Source organism: Lepidochelys kempii, chromosome 14, assembly GCF_965140285.1.
Source record: "Lepidochelys kempii isolate rLepKem1 chromosome 14, rLepKem1.hap1, whole genome shotgun sequence".
Taxonomy (NCBI): Eukaryota; Metazoa; Chordata; order Testudines; family Cheloniidae; genus Lepidochelys; species Lepidochelys kempii.
The window spans coordinates 47,124,604-47,136,756 of record NC_136393.1 but is presented as its reverse complement, the minus strand read 5'-3'; the positions used below and the strand labels follow the sequence as shown (position 1 = coordinate 47,136,756).

General features: G+C 50.1%; 1 protein-coding gene across 1 annotated transcript; it reads left to right on the top strand.

Annotated features, from left to right (window-relative positions):
* The first annotated feature begins 4,145 nt into the window (after nt 1-4,145).
* Nucleotides 4,146-10,233, top strand: LOC140897539 (uncharacterized). Its single transcript, XM_078848380.1, has 4 exons — nt 4,146-4,329; nt 6,239-6,327; nt 6,984-7,110; nt 9,444-10,233. The coding sequence occupies exons 1-4, from the start codon at nt 4,146-4,148 to the stop codon at nt 9,446-9,448; spliced, it is 405 nt and encodes a 134-aa protein (XP_078704506.1). The 3' UTR covers nt 9,449-10,233.
* Nucleotides 10,234-12,153: the final 1,920 nt, after the last annotated feature.

Here is a 12,153-nt window from a genome sequence, read left to right as displayed (position 1 = left end):
CCAGATACCTCGCCTGAAGCTCCCATTGGCCACGGTTCCCTGTTCGGGACAAATGGGAGCTGCAGGGGGCGGTGCCTGGAGGCAAGAGCAACCCACGGAGCCCTCTGTCCCCCTGCCGCCCTGCCTATTAGTTGTTCCCCTGCAGCTGCTGAAGCTCCCAGCAGGCTCCCACTGCAGGCAGGTGTGAGGCTTTTTAATTTTCAGGGCAGAGGAAGCTGGGCCAGGGGGACACGCAGCCTGGTCATGGCAGCTTCTGGGTTGGCTGCGCAGGGGTGGGGCAGATGGGGTGGGCAGCCTCGCTGCAGGGCGCTGGGGGAAGATGGGCAGGCAGCTTCTGGGCTGGCACCAGGGGCCTGCTGGGGGGGAGTACGGGCCGGGGGGGTTACTCAAGGACCGAGCCAACCATCCTCCTGAGCCATCCTGAGCAGGGGGCGGAAACTGACTGGTCAGGGGGGTCAAGCAGCTGGAGGCAGCATTAGGAGAGGGGCTAAAGGGAAAATCAGGGATGGGGGGTGGAGGCAGAGTTAAGCCCAGGAGCGAGGCACTGGCAGAGGGTGTCAGAGGGCAAAACCCGGCCCAGGCAGGGGCACAGGGGGTAGCCGTTACCCCAGTGGGACTGAGACACCAGGGCTTGCAAAATAGTTTGTTGGGGGGGGGGGCAAGAGGCTTTTTTATTTCCCCTCTCCCAGGCAGAACCTCTCAGCATCGGCTTCCCAGGAATGGGTTCTCAAAGGCACAGGGCTGGGTTCGTAAAGGCACAGGCATCCCAATGCCTAGTCAATACATCTCCTCTTTGTCTGATGTAACCTACTGAGGCTCTGTCTACACTGCAAATTTCAAAGGGCTGTCGCGGGTGCCAGTGCTCCTGGAATCCACCTCGACGAGGTGATTAGGTCCGAGCACTGGGAGCCGAGCCTGTCCACACTAGCCCTTTAAAGCACTCAAACGTGCTGCGCTCCGCGAGGGGGGGGGGTGATTTTTCACGCCCCTGAGCCAGCAACTTAGAGCTCTTTAACTTGCCAGTGCAGATAATCCCTGAGACTGAATTCAGGGAAACATGGTACAGATATCCCCTCAGAAACAAAGAATCCCTTATCACTGTATCTGAATGCATTGAGTCTCATAGCAGTGTCCCAAGTTGTCTTATCTGCTGCTAGGATTCCCTGAATTTTTCATTCTAATTTTTTCTTCTCATTTTTAGAGCAGATGTTTATTCTGTTCAATCATCTGACTTCCACTCTGACTGAATTTCTGCCCTAGTGTGAAAACTTTGTTTTGAGTCAATCCACCAGTGCTGTAACTATTGGTGGTCAGACCAATAGTCCACCTAATCTAGTATCGTGTCTTGTGACAGTGGCCAATGCCAGGTGCTTCTAAAGGAATAATCAGACCAGTCAAGGACTCATTGAACCATCCCATTGTCTGCTCCCAGCATCTGGCAGTCAAAGGACGGTTTAGGGACATGCAGAGAATGGGTCTGCATCCTTGATTATCTTGGCTAATAGCCAATCGACTTATCCTGAGGGACAGATCGAACTCTGTTCAACCCATTCATAGCTTTTCCTTTCAAAATAGAATGAACACACATCTACAACCCAAACATACCTTTACAACCACAAGAATTCTAAAATCATGAGTTAATCACGCTCGCGTCAAGAAATTTTAAGGAATAAATTATCTTTTTTTGTGCCTCTTTGTTCCTGAGCCTGTAGGGTGCAGTAAGGCAGTTCCAATGCCTTGAGCCTGAACACCTGAATCTTAGTCTACCCTCATACTGCCAAACATTTCATACACCTAAGGCCATATCTACAATTTCAGTGTGGGTTAACTCAAGTTATTTCATCACAGAGTCACTACGGTTACTATGTCACTTGTGTGCCGGCCTCCTGGACTCCCTGCCTCAGCAGTCAGGGTACTCACCAGAAGCACTTGTGTAGCTTCAGAGTGAGGTGCACCATGAATAGATATCCCACTGTCTACCACTGTATTTTGGGAAGCTTTGGATTGGCAGCGTATGCTGGGTACCAAACAGGTCAGACAGGGGTGGTTGTGGCCATGGGTTCAAACTTCTTATAATGCATTGTTAACCATCCACTAATTTTATATGTATCCCATACATAAACGTATACATAATGTTTACACCTTTTTTTCTAAACCCACTAACCTGCCTGGCCCTCCTCACTGTCTGCCATCTCACACAGAATCATGGAACTTGCATGGCTCTGCACTATCGTCATGAGCGTTTTCACCCAAAGGTGTGTGCTCCTTTAGTATTTGCAGATCAGCAAACATACACGTGGGGTATGACATTATACTCTACATTCTTTATGAAAATATGCTTATGATATGGATATAACAGAGCTAATATATACCTTATGCAAGATTGATGTGGGGTATTATCGCAAAACTTAAGACCTATTGACTGTGTTTAGCCAACCTGTATGCATATAATGTTTGTATCTGAGGCTAGAAATATTGAGCATGTCTCTGTATTTAAAATGTGCTCTGTTGGATGAGGCCAGACAATGTTAGCGCCTTACTGAAGGAAAGCACAAACACATAAAGATTATCCCAGGAACTGTGCCTCTGAACAATGGGGACCACTTGACCAAGATCAGATACCTCTATAGAGCGGGTGCCGTTTGACCCAGATCACAGCAAAAGAGCCTTCCAGAAAGTGGGGAAAAGAAAGAAAAGGTGGACAATGAGAGCCTACAAGAAGAACCAGAAACACCTCAGGTACAAAGACTGAACAGTGAGAAATGATTGACCCAGCAATCTGGATGATGGGAAGACAGACACCTCAGCTCAGCTCAGCTCACTGCGAATGAGAAGGATCTGACATTATCAACCAATGAAGAATAATCCAGGTGTGTCTAATATATCTTGTATCCCCATTATGCAAACATAGGCCTTTTTCTCACTGCTAATAAAACTAAGGAAAACAAGACAAGTCCTGAAAATATAGGAAATATAGGAATGTTGGCTTGGTTCTCTCTACTCCAAAAAATGTGTTCGGTATCAAGGGTTTGTCTCATGGGTATTTTGAGAATGGCGACTAAGCATCTTGTCATGCAGAGAAAGTGTCAATTCAGATTTTGTGGGTAATAAACGTGTAAATAAGGCTGCGATACTGGCCATAAACCATGGTGGATTTGATTTCAATCAAATTGATTTTAATCACTAGTCATGAAGTCTCGATGTAATCATGGTTTTCTAGATAAAAGTGCATTCCTGTTGGTTGTTGTAGCCTTCGTACATATTCTTCACAACTCAGACTTCGATCCAGTGGTGTGCTATAATTTGTTCTGCTTGTGCAGATACTCTTTCTATTTCGGATCCCTGATGTAAACTAGCCAAACTGCCTGTCTGAACCTGGGCCTGGGTGATTTCAGGCGGTTGGCGAATTGGGTTATTTTTCTTCATGAGTTTGCACAGATGTGCCCGACTGACCCATAAAGAAAAGTAAAAGTTTAGAATATTACCGGTATCCAGCGTGTTAGTTCTTTTACCCTCGTGGCCTGGGGGGCAAGAGGGAAAGGTGGGGGGTTTTCACATAGTTATATTACACATACATTGCTCTCCTGCTGCTTCTGGCCAGAAAATCTCCCCCAAGCCAGAGGCCCTGGAGCGAGGGGGAGACTCACCGGCGCAGCGGCTCCAGGGAAGGAGCTCGCCAGGGCACAGAGCACCTCCTCCTGGCCAGGGTCCCTCCTGCCGCAGGCGCCGCGGGCCGAGACCGGGCTCCCCGCCGGCAGCGGCCGCCCCGGGGCGCGATCTCACAGAGCCCGCCCGGCTCGACACCTGCCCCCGGGGCACGTCCCGACGCGGGGCAGAAGCCGCCCCTCGGCCTGCGGCGCCCCCGGGAGCCCCAGCAACGGGCCGCGGGGGGGCGGGGGCGGGTGTGAGAGGCGCCGGGTGGGGGAGGGGCCGGAGGGAATCAGGCTGGTCCCGGCACCTGCCCAAACCGAAGCTGAAGAAGGCGGAAGCGCCCCCGGGGCACGCTGGGAGATGTAGTTCCTTACTCTCTCACTAGCGGAAGTGACGCCATATCGGAGAGACCGAGCCGAGCTCGCGCGGAGCCGTTGGCGCCTCTTCTAAGGCGGAGAAGCGTTTTGTGTCGCTCGAGCTGTGGGCATGCGCAAATGCAGGTGGGCGGAAGTCGCGCGTGCGCAGAGGCAGAGCTCACCGGCTGCTGCGGGAGCGGGCTGAGCGGCAGGGTCTGTGCCGGGGCGACCTTCATTAACCCCCCCGCGCCCGGCCCGCGCCCTGCTCCCGCTGGGGCCGCCCCGGGCCCTGCCCGCCCCGCTGCCGAGCTGCCGCCTCCAGGTACCGGAGCGAGCCCCGGGGGCGGGGCGGTGACGCTGCCCCAGTGTCCGCGGGGACCCGGCCTCGGGCGGCGCCGGGACCTGCTCCCGGGGGGGGCCGCGCCCGGGGGGGCTCGGAGCTGCTGTCCCAGCGGGAGCCCAGCGCCCCCCGGCGGGGTCTGGACGGGGCAGCGGGTTAAGGGGCGAGGCTGGGAGACCCCGACCCCGCGGGGCCGGGCTGGGGGGCCGCTCTCTGCCGGCAACAGGGCCCGGGCAGGCCCGGGAGGGGACGGGGGCAGCGAGCGGCCCCCCCCGGAGGCGGCCCGGCCCCAGGCTGCGGCCAGGAGCTCGTTCCTCCGCGGGGCCGCGTCCTGCCGCACCTGGGAGACGCCTCGGGGCTGCCCAGCCCCAGGGGAGCCGCAGCCAGGCCCTGCCCCGCGCCGCCGGGACCGGGGGGGCTCCTGGGGGGGGATCCGGGGGGGGCCTTGAACGGTCCCTGTGCAGCCTCAGGAAACCCCCGGGGGAGAAGGGGGGGCGGGAGGTGAGTGAATTGGATCCTTTCCCCGCTGGTGCCGCTCACACCCTGATACAAATTCTCTCCAGTTCTTCCCCTTTTCTCAAATGTCAATTTAACATCTCCGGTGTGGGGGATTTTCCCACCCATTTTATCTGCAGCGATTTGTCCGTGTCTAGGTGAGAAATTGTTCCCTGAGTCGGTCCCCAAAACATGGCTGCCCCTGGAGTGGGGATGGGATGAGACGCCTCTTCTCCGCCAGGGTGGGGGAAGGGAGGAGCAAGTGCCCCCCGTGGAGACTGCCCAGACCCCGGTTTCCCAATCCCACTTGCTGGCCCCAAACTGCCAACACAGTTGCCCCCAGCTATCCATTGACCCTCACCTGCCCATCCCCCACTGCTGCCCCCTTCCCTCACCCAGGAAGCCTTCCAGCTCCTCCTCCTCCTTCTTTGCCCTCTTAAATCGCCTCCTCAAAGGTCTCCCTGCTGCCCCTGTGAATGAAGGCAGACGGGGAAGCATCATTTTCTGTTTATGTATTACACAGTCATATAAAATCCAGTCAAACAGTCCCTCTTTTCCAACTAGTTATTTCATAGCAATATAAAATTCCCTCTGATCTTGGTGTTTTTTTCTCATGTTATCAGTTACTTACTTTGTGACACATATTCTCTGCAGATCTCAAAGATTGTTATGAAATACCCTAAACATTTGCCCCACTTTTTATTTAGTTGTCTATTTCTAATTGAATATACCCTGAGATTTTCTTAGTATTTTATAATTAAGAGATAGGGAAAATCTCAGATTTACACCTTTTCTCAGATTGTTGAACATGAAAATAGAAGAAAAGGAGTACTTGTGGCACCTTAGAGACTAACCAATTTATTTGAGCATGAGCTTTCGTGAGCTACAGCTCACTTCATCGGATGCATACTGTGGAAACTGCAGAGGACATGAAACAATACCTCCTCCCACCCCACTCTCCTGCTGGTAATAGCTTATCTAAAGTGATCATCAAGTTGGGCCATTTCCAGCACAAATCCACCTTGATTATCATACACATTTTAAAGAGAGTGGTCACTTTGGATGGGCTATTACCAGCAGGAGAGTGAGTTTGTGTGGGGGGAGGGCGGAGGGTGAGAAAACCTGGATTTGTGCTGGAAGTGGCCCAACTTGATGATCACTTTAGATAACTTTGTTACGGGGTGGGGGGAGGGAGAAGGGAGGTTTAAAATGTCTCTGTGGGCTTAGCCTGGCAGGAGGGGCCAGGTCTACACTGAAATAAAGAGATCAAGCATTTTTCCAGCATGGCAGAATCTAGGATATCTGTCTGCAGGGAAAGACCCCTGGGGGAATTCTGATGTGAAATTAACTAAAGCCTGTTCTGAAACCCCCACAATTACGCTTCTCACCCTCCCAGGCTGCAGAACGACGTCCATCCTCCAGCTCAGCTCCTCCCATCCTCCCATGGGATGGGGAAGAGAAATGGCTGCAGTGGAGCCAGCTCAGGTAGGGATTATTGGGGAGTTTTGGGTGGGTTCCTTCTGGAGGGAGGGGGACAGCAAATACACCAGAGACGGGAAGGTTTGCGCAGTCTCGTTTGGAGGTTGGACTGGGGCAGTAAATTCACAAGGTGGAGAAAGGGAGGAGGACACGGGGTGGCAAACCTGCTGGGAGTTATTTAATAAGTGGCCTAGATTCTGGGATCAGACCCATGAGGTTGGGAGGTGGAAATGCTCTAATTTGTTGAACAGAAAATAACCCACCTACATGGGGCTAGGAAACCTAACCAGACTCATAGTGCGGGAGCCTGACCCGACTAAGCAGCGGGTGCCATGAGATATGAAGGGGGCACCCACCAGTCAGGCTTAGGGGAGATTCCCCTCCCTTCATATCCAGCTCCTCACATTGAAGAGCATGTTGGACTTCCTACCAGGGAGCTGTCCCTGGACCCTGTTAGGGGCTCCATCTCCTGTATCAGTCTGTGGCTAGTAGGTGTGTGATGGATCTGGTGGGAGAGAGGTGGGGCTCTCTCTTCGTCCCCTAACCCTGGTGGTTCCAGGAGACTCTGACCGTGATCCACCCAGAGCTTCCATTTGATTGGCTCCTTTCCCACACAAATAGTCGGGCAGCAGGTACTGAGTGTTGGACTTTTGCTGTCTCAGGGGCCGGTGACCTTCACGGAGGTGGCTGTGTATTTCACCAAAGAAGAGTGGGCTCTGCTGCATCCTGCTCAGAGAGCTCTCTACAGAGATGTCATGCAGGAGAACTATAAGAATGTGACCTCGCTGGGTAAGGATTCCCGTCCCCTCAGTTCTTGTAAGGGGAAATGAAGAGATACGGTTCACGCCACCCCCCAATGGCATCTCTGCTCTGTCCTGTTTCAGCATCACCGCAATATGCCAGTAACACACACACACAAACACACACACACGACCAGAGACCTTCCCCTGCTGAAGAACACTTTGGGAACAGAGCACAGGAGCAGTATCGCACAGTGTCAGATATCTCTTTCTGCTCAAGTAAAACTGGGGCTTAGGTCCAGCATAACCAACAGAAGCTTCCTACCCCCGGCCTTCTCGGAAACCCTGAGCCTACTCCACCCGAAACAGAATGTGCTTGGGTGTAACAAACAGGCTGCTGGAATCAGAGCTGCTGGTCCAGGGCTACTTATCACACAAACACCCAGTGCATCCTTGTATGCTGGCTGGGGGTATCCAGACAGGGGAGCTCCAACAGCAGAACATTGAATCTCACCCAGGATTACAGATGACACAAGTCCTCACTGGTCTGGATTGCAATGCAGCGTGTGTAAATGGCTTATGTTGGTAGTGAAACTTGCTGAGTCATGGAGAGTCTTCCTTCTCCATCCGCATGTGTGATAGCCACCACCTCTCTTCTCTGCAGGCTCCTTGGATTTTTGATTACCTCATTGTCACATGACCCCGATTCTTATCTTTCACATTCTGCTTTTCTAGACTAATTAGCATCGTTGCTCCTGAATTATAGCTTCTAATTTCCCAGTGTTCTCCACACCCAGGGATTTTCCTTCTCCCTCCCGTTACACTGGGCTCACTAGATTCCCTAGTAGATAAGAGCGGCCACGCTGGGTCAGACCAGAGGTCCATATAGCCCAGTGTCCTGTCTTTCGAGAGTGGCCATGATTTTATAGACCTCTCTCATACCCCCTTTCGTCTCTTTTCTAAGCTGAAAAGGCCCAGTCTTTTTCATCTCTCCTCATACGGAAGCTCTTCCATACCCCTAATCATATTTTTTCCCTTTTCTGAACCTCTTCCAATTCCAGTCTATCTTTTTTGAGATGTGGCAACCACATTTGCATGCGGTATTCAAGATGTGGGCGTATCATGGATTTATTTATTTTTATGGGCTTACCATGGATTTATAGAGAAGCAATATGTTATTTTCTGTCTTCTTATCTATCCCTTTCTGTTTGCTTTTTGACTGCCTCTGCACCTTGAGTGAACGTTTTCAGAGAACTCTCCACAAGGACTCCAAGATCCCACTCTTGAGTGGAAACAGCTAATTTAGACCCTATCATTTTATATGTATAGATGGGATTATGTTTTCCAATGGGCTGCAATACGTGCTATCCTCACATCTAGTACTGCTGAGCTCCTGCATTCAGTAATATCCCTATCCTTCCTGTTTCCTTTCTCCACTGAACCCCACCAGGCCATGCTTACTGTTCCTGGCTTCTCCAGGACTGACTCATTGTCTCTGGACTTCTCTGTCGGCAAGAAGCAATGGCAGGGAGACTTGCCCTCTGTCTGGAGTCTTCGATTTCTGGGAGAAGGATTTACTTTCTCTGTGTTTTTATGAGACCCTTTGAAATTCAGCGTCTGCGACATTAACCACAGTACAATCTGGACTGTTGAATAGCTGTTTCTCCTCAGTTCCCCAACCTGCGGTGCCTTTTACACTGCTTTACTGTGAGAACAGCCACTCCTAGGCGGTTAACACACAGTCTCCAGCATGTAACTCGCTCCCAGCTTCACAGTATTGACTGCTGCTAGGCAGCGACGCTCCCGTTACAGTACACCACAGGAGAACCTCAGAAACTTCTCTGCTACCAGACTTTCCCCCAGAAATGTGCATCTTGCATTGTACAGCACACTGCTGAACAATGCAAACTCATACGAAGTCTGTCATTTCATCAGTGGAAAATGACATGCACCAGGCTCGTTATTCCAGATGGAGTTTCCAACTCACTTTAATCCAAACACACTGGTTAAATAAAACAATAAAACCAAATTGTTAACTATGGAAAAAAGGATTTTAAGTGACTACAGGTAATGATTTTGGAATACTGAAAGTCGTCTTGTTTTTTGTTTTTTTTAGTTGTACAGGAAGTGATGGCTAATCTTGAAAAGTTAATTTGATTTAATTTACCCCCCGTAGTGTAAGAAGTTCTGGTAGAAAACCTTGCTCCAAAGGTTGGGGTGGGAGAATGTGTGTGAGAGAGAATGTATAAGAGAATATTGGCCTAGTATAGATTTTAATTTTTTGTATTTCAAATAGAACTTATTTTGCTTAGCCTCAAAATCAATTTCTATTAAAAGGAAAACTACTTGAGACAAGTTGTGTAACTTTTTGCCCACTTACAGTGTAAGGGTCACTGACTTCCCCACTTCTCTAATGTGCAACAGAGAGGCATCACATCTGTCATAGGACGTCTCCAGCAGGTAGGAAAACCGCCATCGTCAACCATCAATACGAAGGAAAAGGCTGAACTCCATTGCCTTTCATATCAAAAAGCCATCTAAAGCTGGTCTACGCTGAAAAGCTGTGTTGCCATAGCCCCATCTCTCAGGGGTGTGAAAAATCCACTCCACTGAGAGAAGTAGTTAATGTGACCTGAGACCCAGTGTAGACAGTGTTAGGTTGTCAGAAGAATACTTCCAGTGTTTAAAGTATAGAGATAGCGTTAGACAGATTGATCCCCTATGGGAAGCAAGTCAGGACATCAATTCCAATTTTGACCCATCTCCCTGTATGTGAGAAAGCTGCTTGTATGGAGGACTGAGCCAGCTGTCTGATCGCCTGGTCCCTCAACTGTAGCGACAGCTCCTAGTACCCATCAATCCAAAGACTGAGAGAAATGGAGAGTTCCAACCATTGTCATTTTAGTATCTTATTGTTCCTTTCTCTATTTTTTGTGCTGGCCTTTCTGTTCTATCAGAGTGGGACGGTATAGGTCAGTGCATGCGTGACAAAAGCTCATTGGTGCCAATTGGCAAAGGAGTCACTGTTATTTACAAGCAACTCCCGTCTCAGACCTGACAAACTCACCACACCGAATACACTGATTTTATGATATTTATCCAGGAAACATAGCAGTGAGATCTCTATTGAAAACTTGTTAATCATTGATTTCAGCGTAACAGCCATGTTAGTCTGTATTCGCAAAAAAGAAAAGGAGTACTTCTGGCACCTTAGAGACTAACCAATTTATTTGAGCATAAGCTTTCGTGAGCTACAGCTCACTTCATCAGCTGCATCCGATGAAGTGAGCTGTAGCTCATGAAAGCTTTGCTCAAATAAATTGGTTAGTCTCTAAGGTGCCACAAGTACTCCTTTTCTTTTTGTAAATCATTGTTACTCCTAATCACTGCGAGAGGTGTGTATAAGTCAGAATTTAATGAGTAATGTAAGTTCATGGACAATTATGCCGATATGGTATTTTCATGAAAGTGAATCACCCCAATCATCGGTCTTGGTGAGGATGGCCCTTTCCAGTGGGAGGGAATTGTCACCCACCCCATGCTAACCAGTTATGTGATGTATTGCTACATTGTCAACTATTGCATCAACCCAGAAAAGCTAATGGAAAACTATCAAAGATGAACTATAGACATCAAAACCTTGTGGAAGTGAAAAGGACAATATGAAAATGGGGAGATAGTCCTTTCTGTGATTAAAGACAAAAGACGGATTCCATTTATGACAGGGTGGAGAAAAACATTCTGGGTCCATTCACTAAGGAGATCCCTAACGACCAGTGGTGCTTCATGAAAGGCAGGGCCCTGGCTCCTAGGGACTAGCAGTCACTGCAGTAGACTGAAGTGTGAGGTGAGAATCTACTTAGATAGGAAAGGTAACTATTAAAAAGTGTAAGTTGCATTTGGTGATTTTGTTGTGTTTGTAACTGTTTTTCCATCACTCACATTTGTTTTGTTTAAATCTCTCTCCCTTGTTAAATACATTTCCATTTGCTCGATAACTTTACTCAAGTGCTGTGTGTGATACAGGATCAGTGGTCAACAGTAAAACTGATAACCTGGGGTATATCATTGCTTCTGGAGGAGAGATTCAGAGAAATCCCAGATCATCTGGTGATCGGGGCTGGACCCAGAGGGGGACATATTGAAGGAACGCGGATTAGGGTGCCTCTATTGTCAACTGGCAGGGCTGCTGTAGCTCCGAGGAGGGTGCTTGAGTGGCTGATAGGCTGGGTGAGTTCAGTCATGAACATCCAAGCTGCCAAATGCAAAAGTCCCTCTTCCTAGTGGCAGGTGGCAACAAGGAGACTCACAGCCCTCAGCTCCCTGAGAAGGTGTCACGGAGTCCCTGCGCGATGCTCTGGAACTGCTCCCCATGAAGCCAGTCAGGACTCTGGGGCAGTCGCCTTTCTGTGAGCAGCCTGTCTTCAGGACACACAGCTCACACAGCTTCCACCTTCCTGGGTCTGACCTCGGAACATTCAGCATCCTCTGCCCCTCTGTGCGCTTCCCCCAGTGAGTCCGCCCAGGTGGGGCTCCTGGGGAAGCCAGAGGGTCCTGCACCCCAACTTCGCAGTCAGATGTGACTCTCAGCCAGCCAGTAAAACAGAAGGTTTATTAGACAACAGGAACATGGTATAAAAAAGAGCTTGCAGGTGCAGAGAACAGGACTCTTCAGCTGGGTCCATTTTGGGGGGCAGTGAGCCAGACAACCACGTCTGCACTTCACTCCAAGTCCCAGCCAGCCCCAAAAACTGAAACTCCTTCCAGCCCCTCCTCCTCTCGGCTTTCTTCCTTTCGCGGGCCAGGAGGTCACCTGATTCCTTTGTTCTCCAACCCTTTAGCTTTCACCTAGCAGGGGGGAAGGGCCTATGCCATCAGTTGCCAGGAAACAGGGTGTCGGCTATTCTCTGTGTCCAGACCCCTGCACACACCTGCCCTCTAGGGCTCTGCAGTGATCATACACCCTTATCCCACCACCTAGATACTTAAGAACTGCACAGGGGAAACTGAGGCACCCCCACACAATTCAGAGGAAACATTAAGAACAGTCCCACTTCGTCACAGAAGGGTCACAATGTGCATCTGTGTTGCT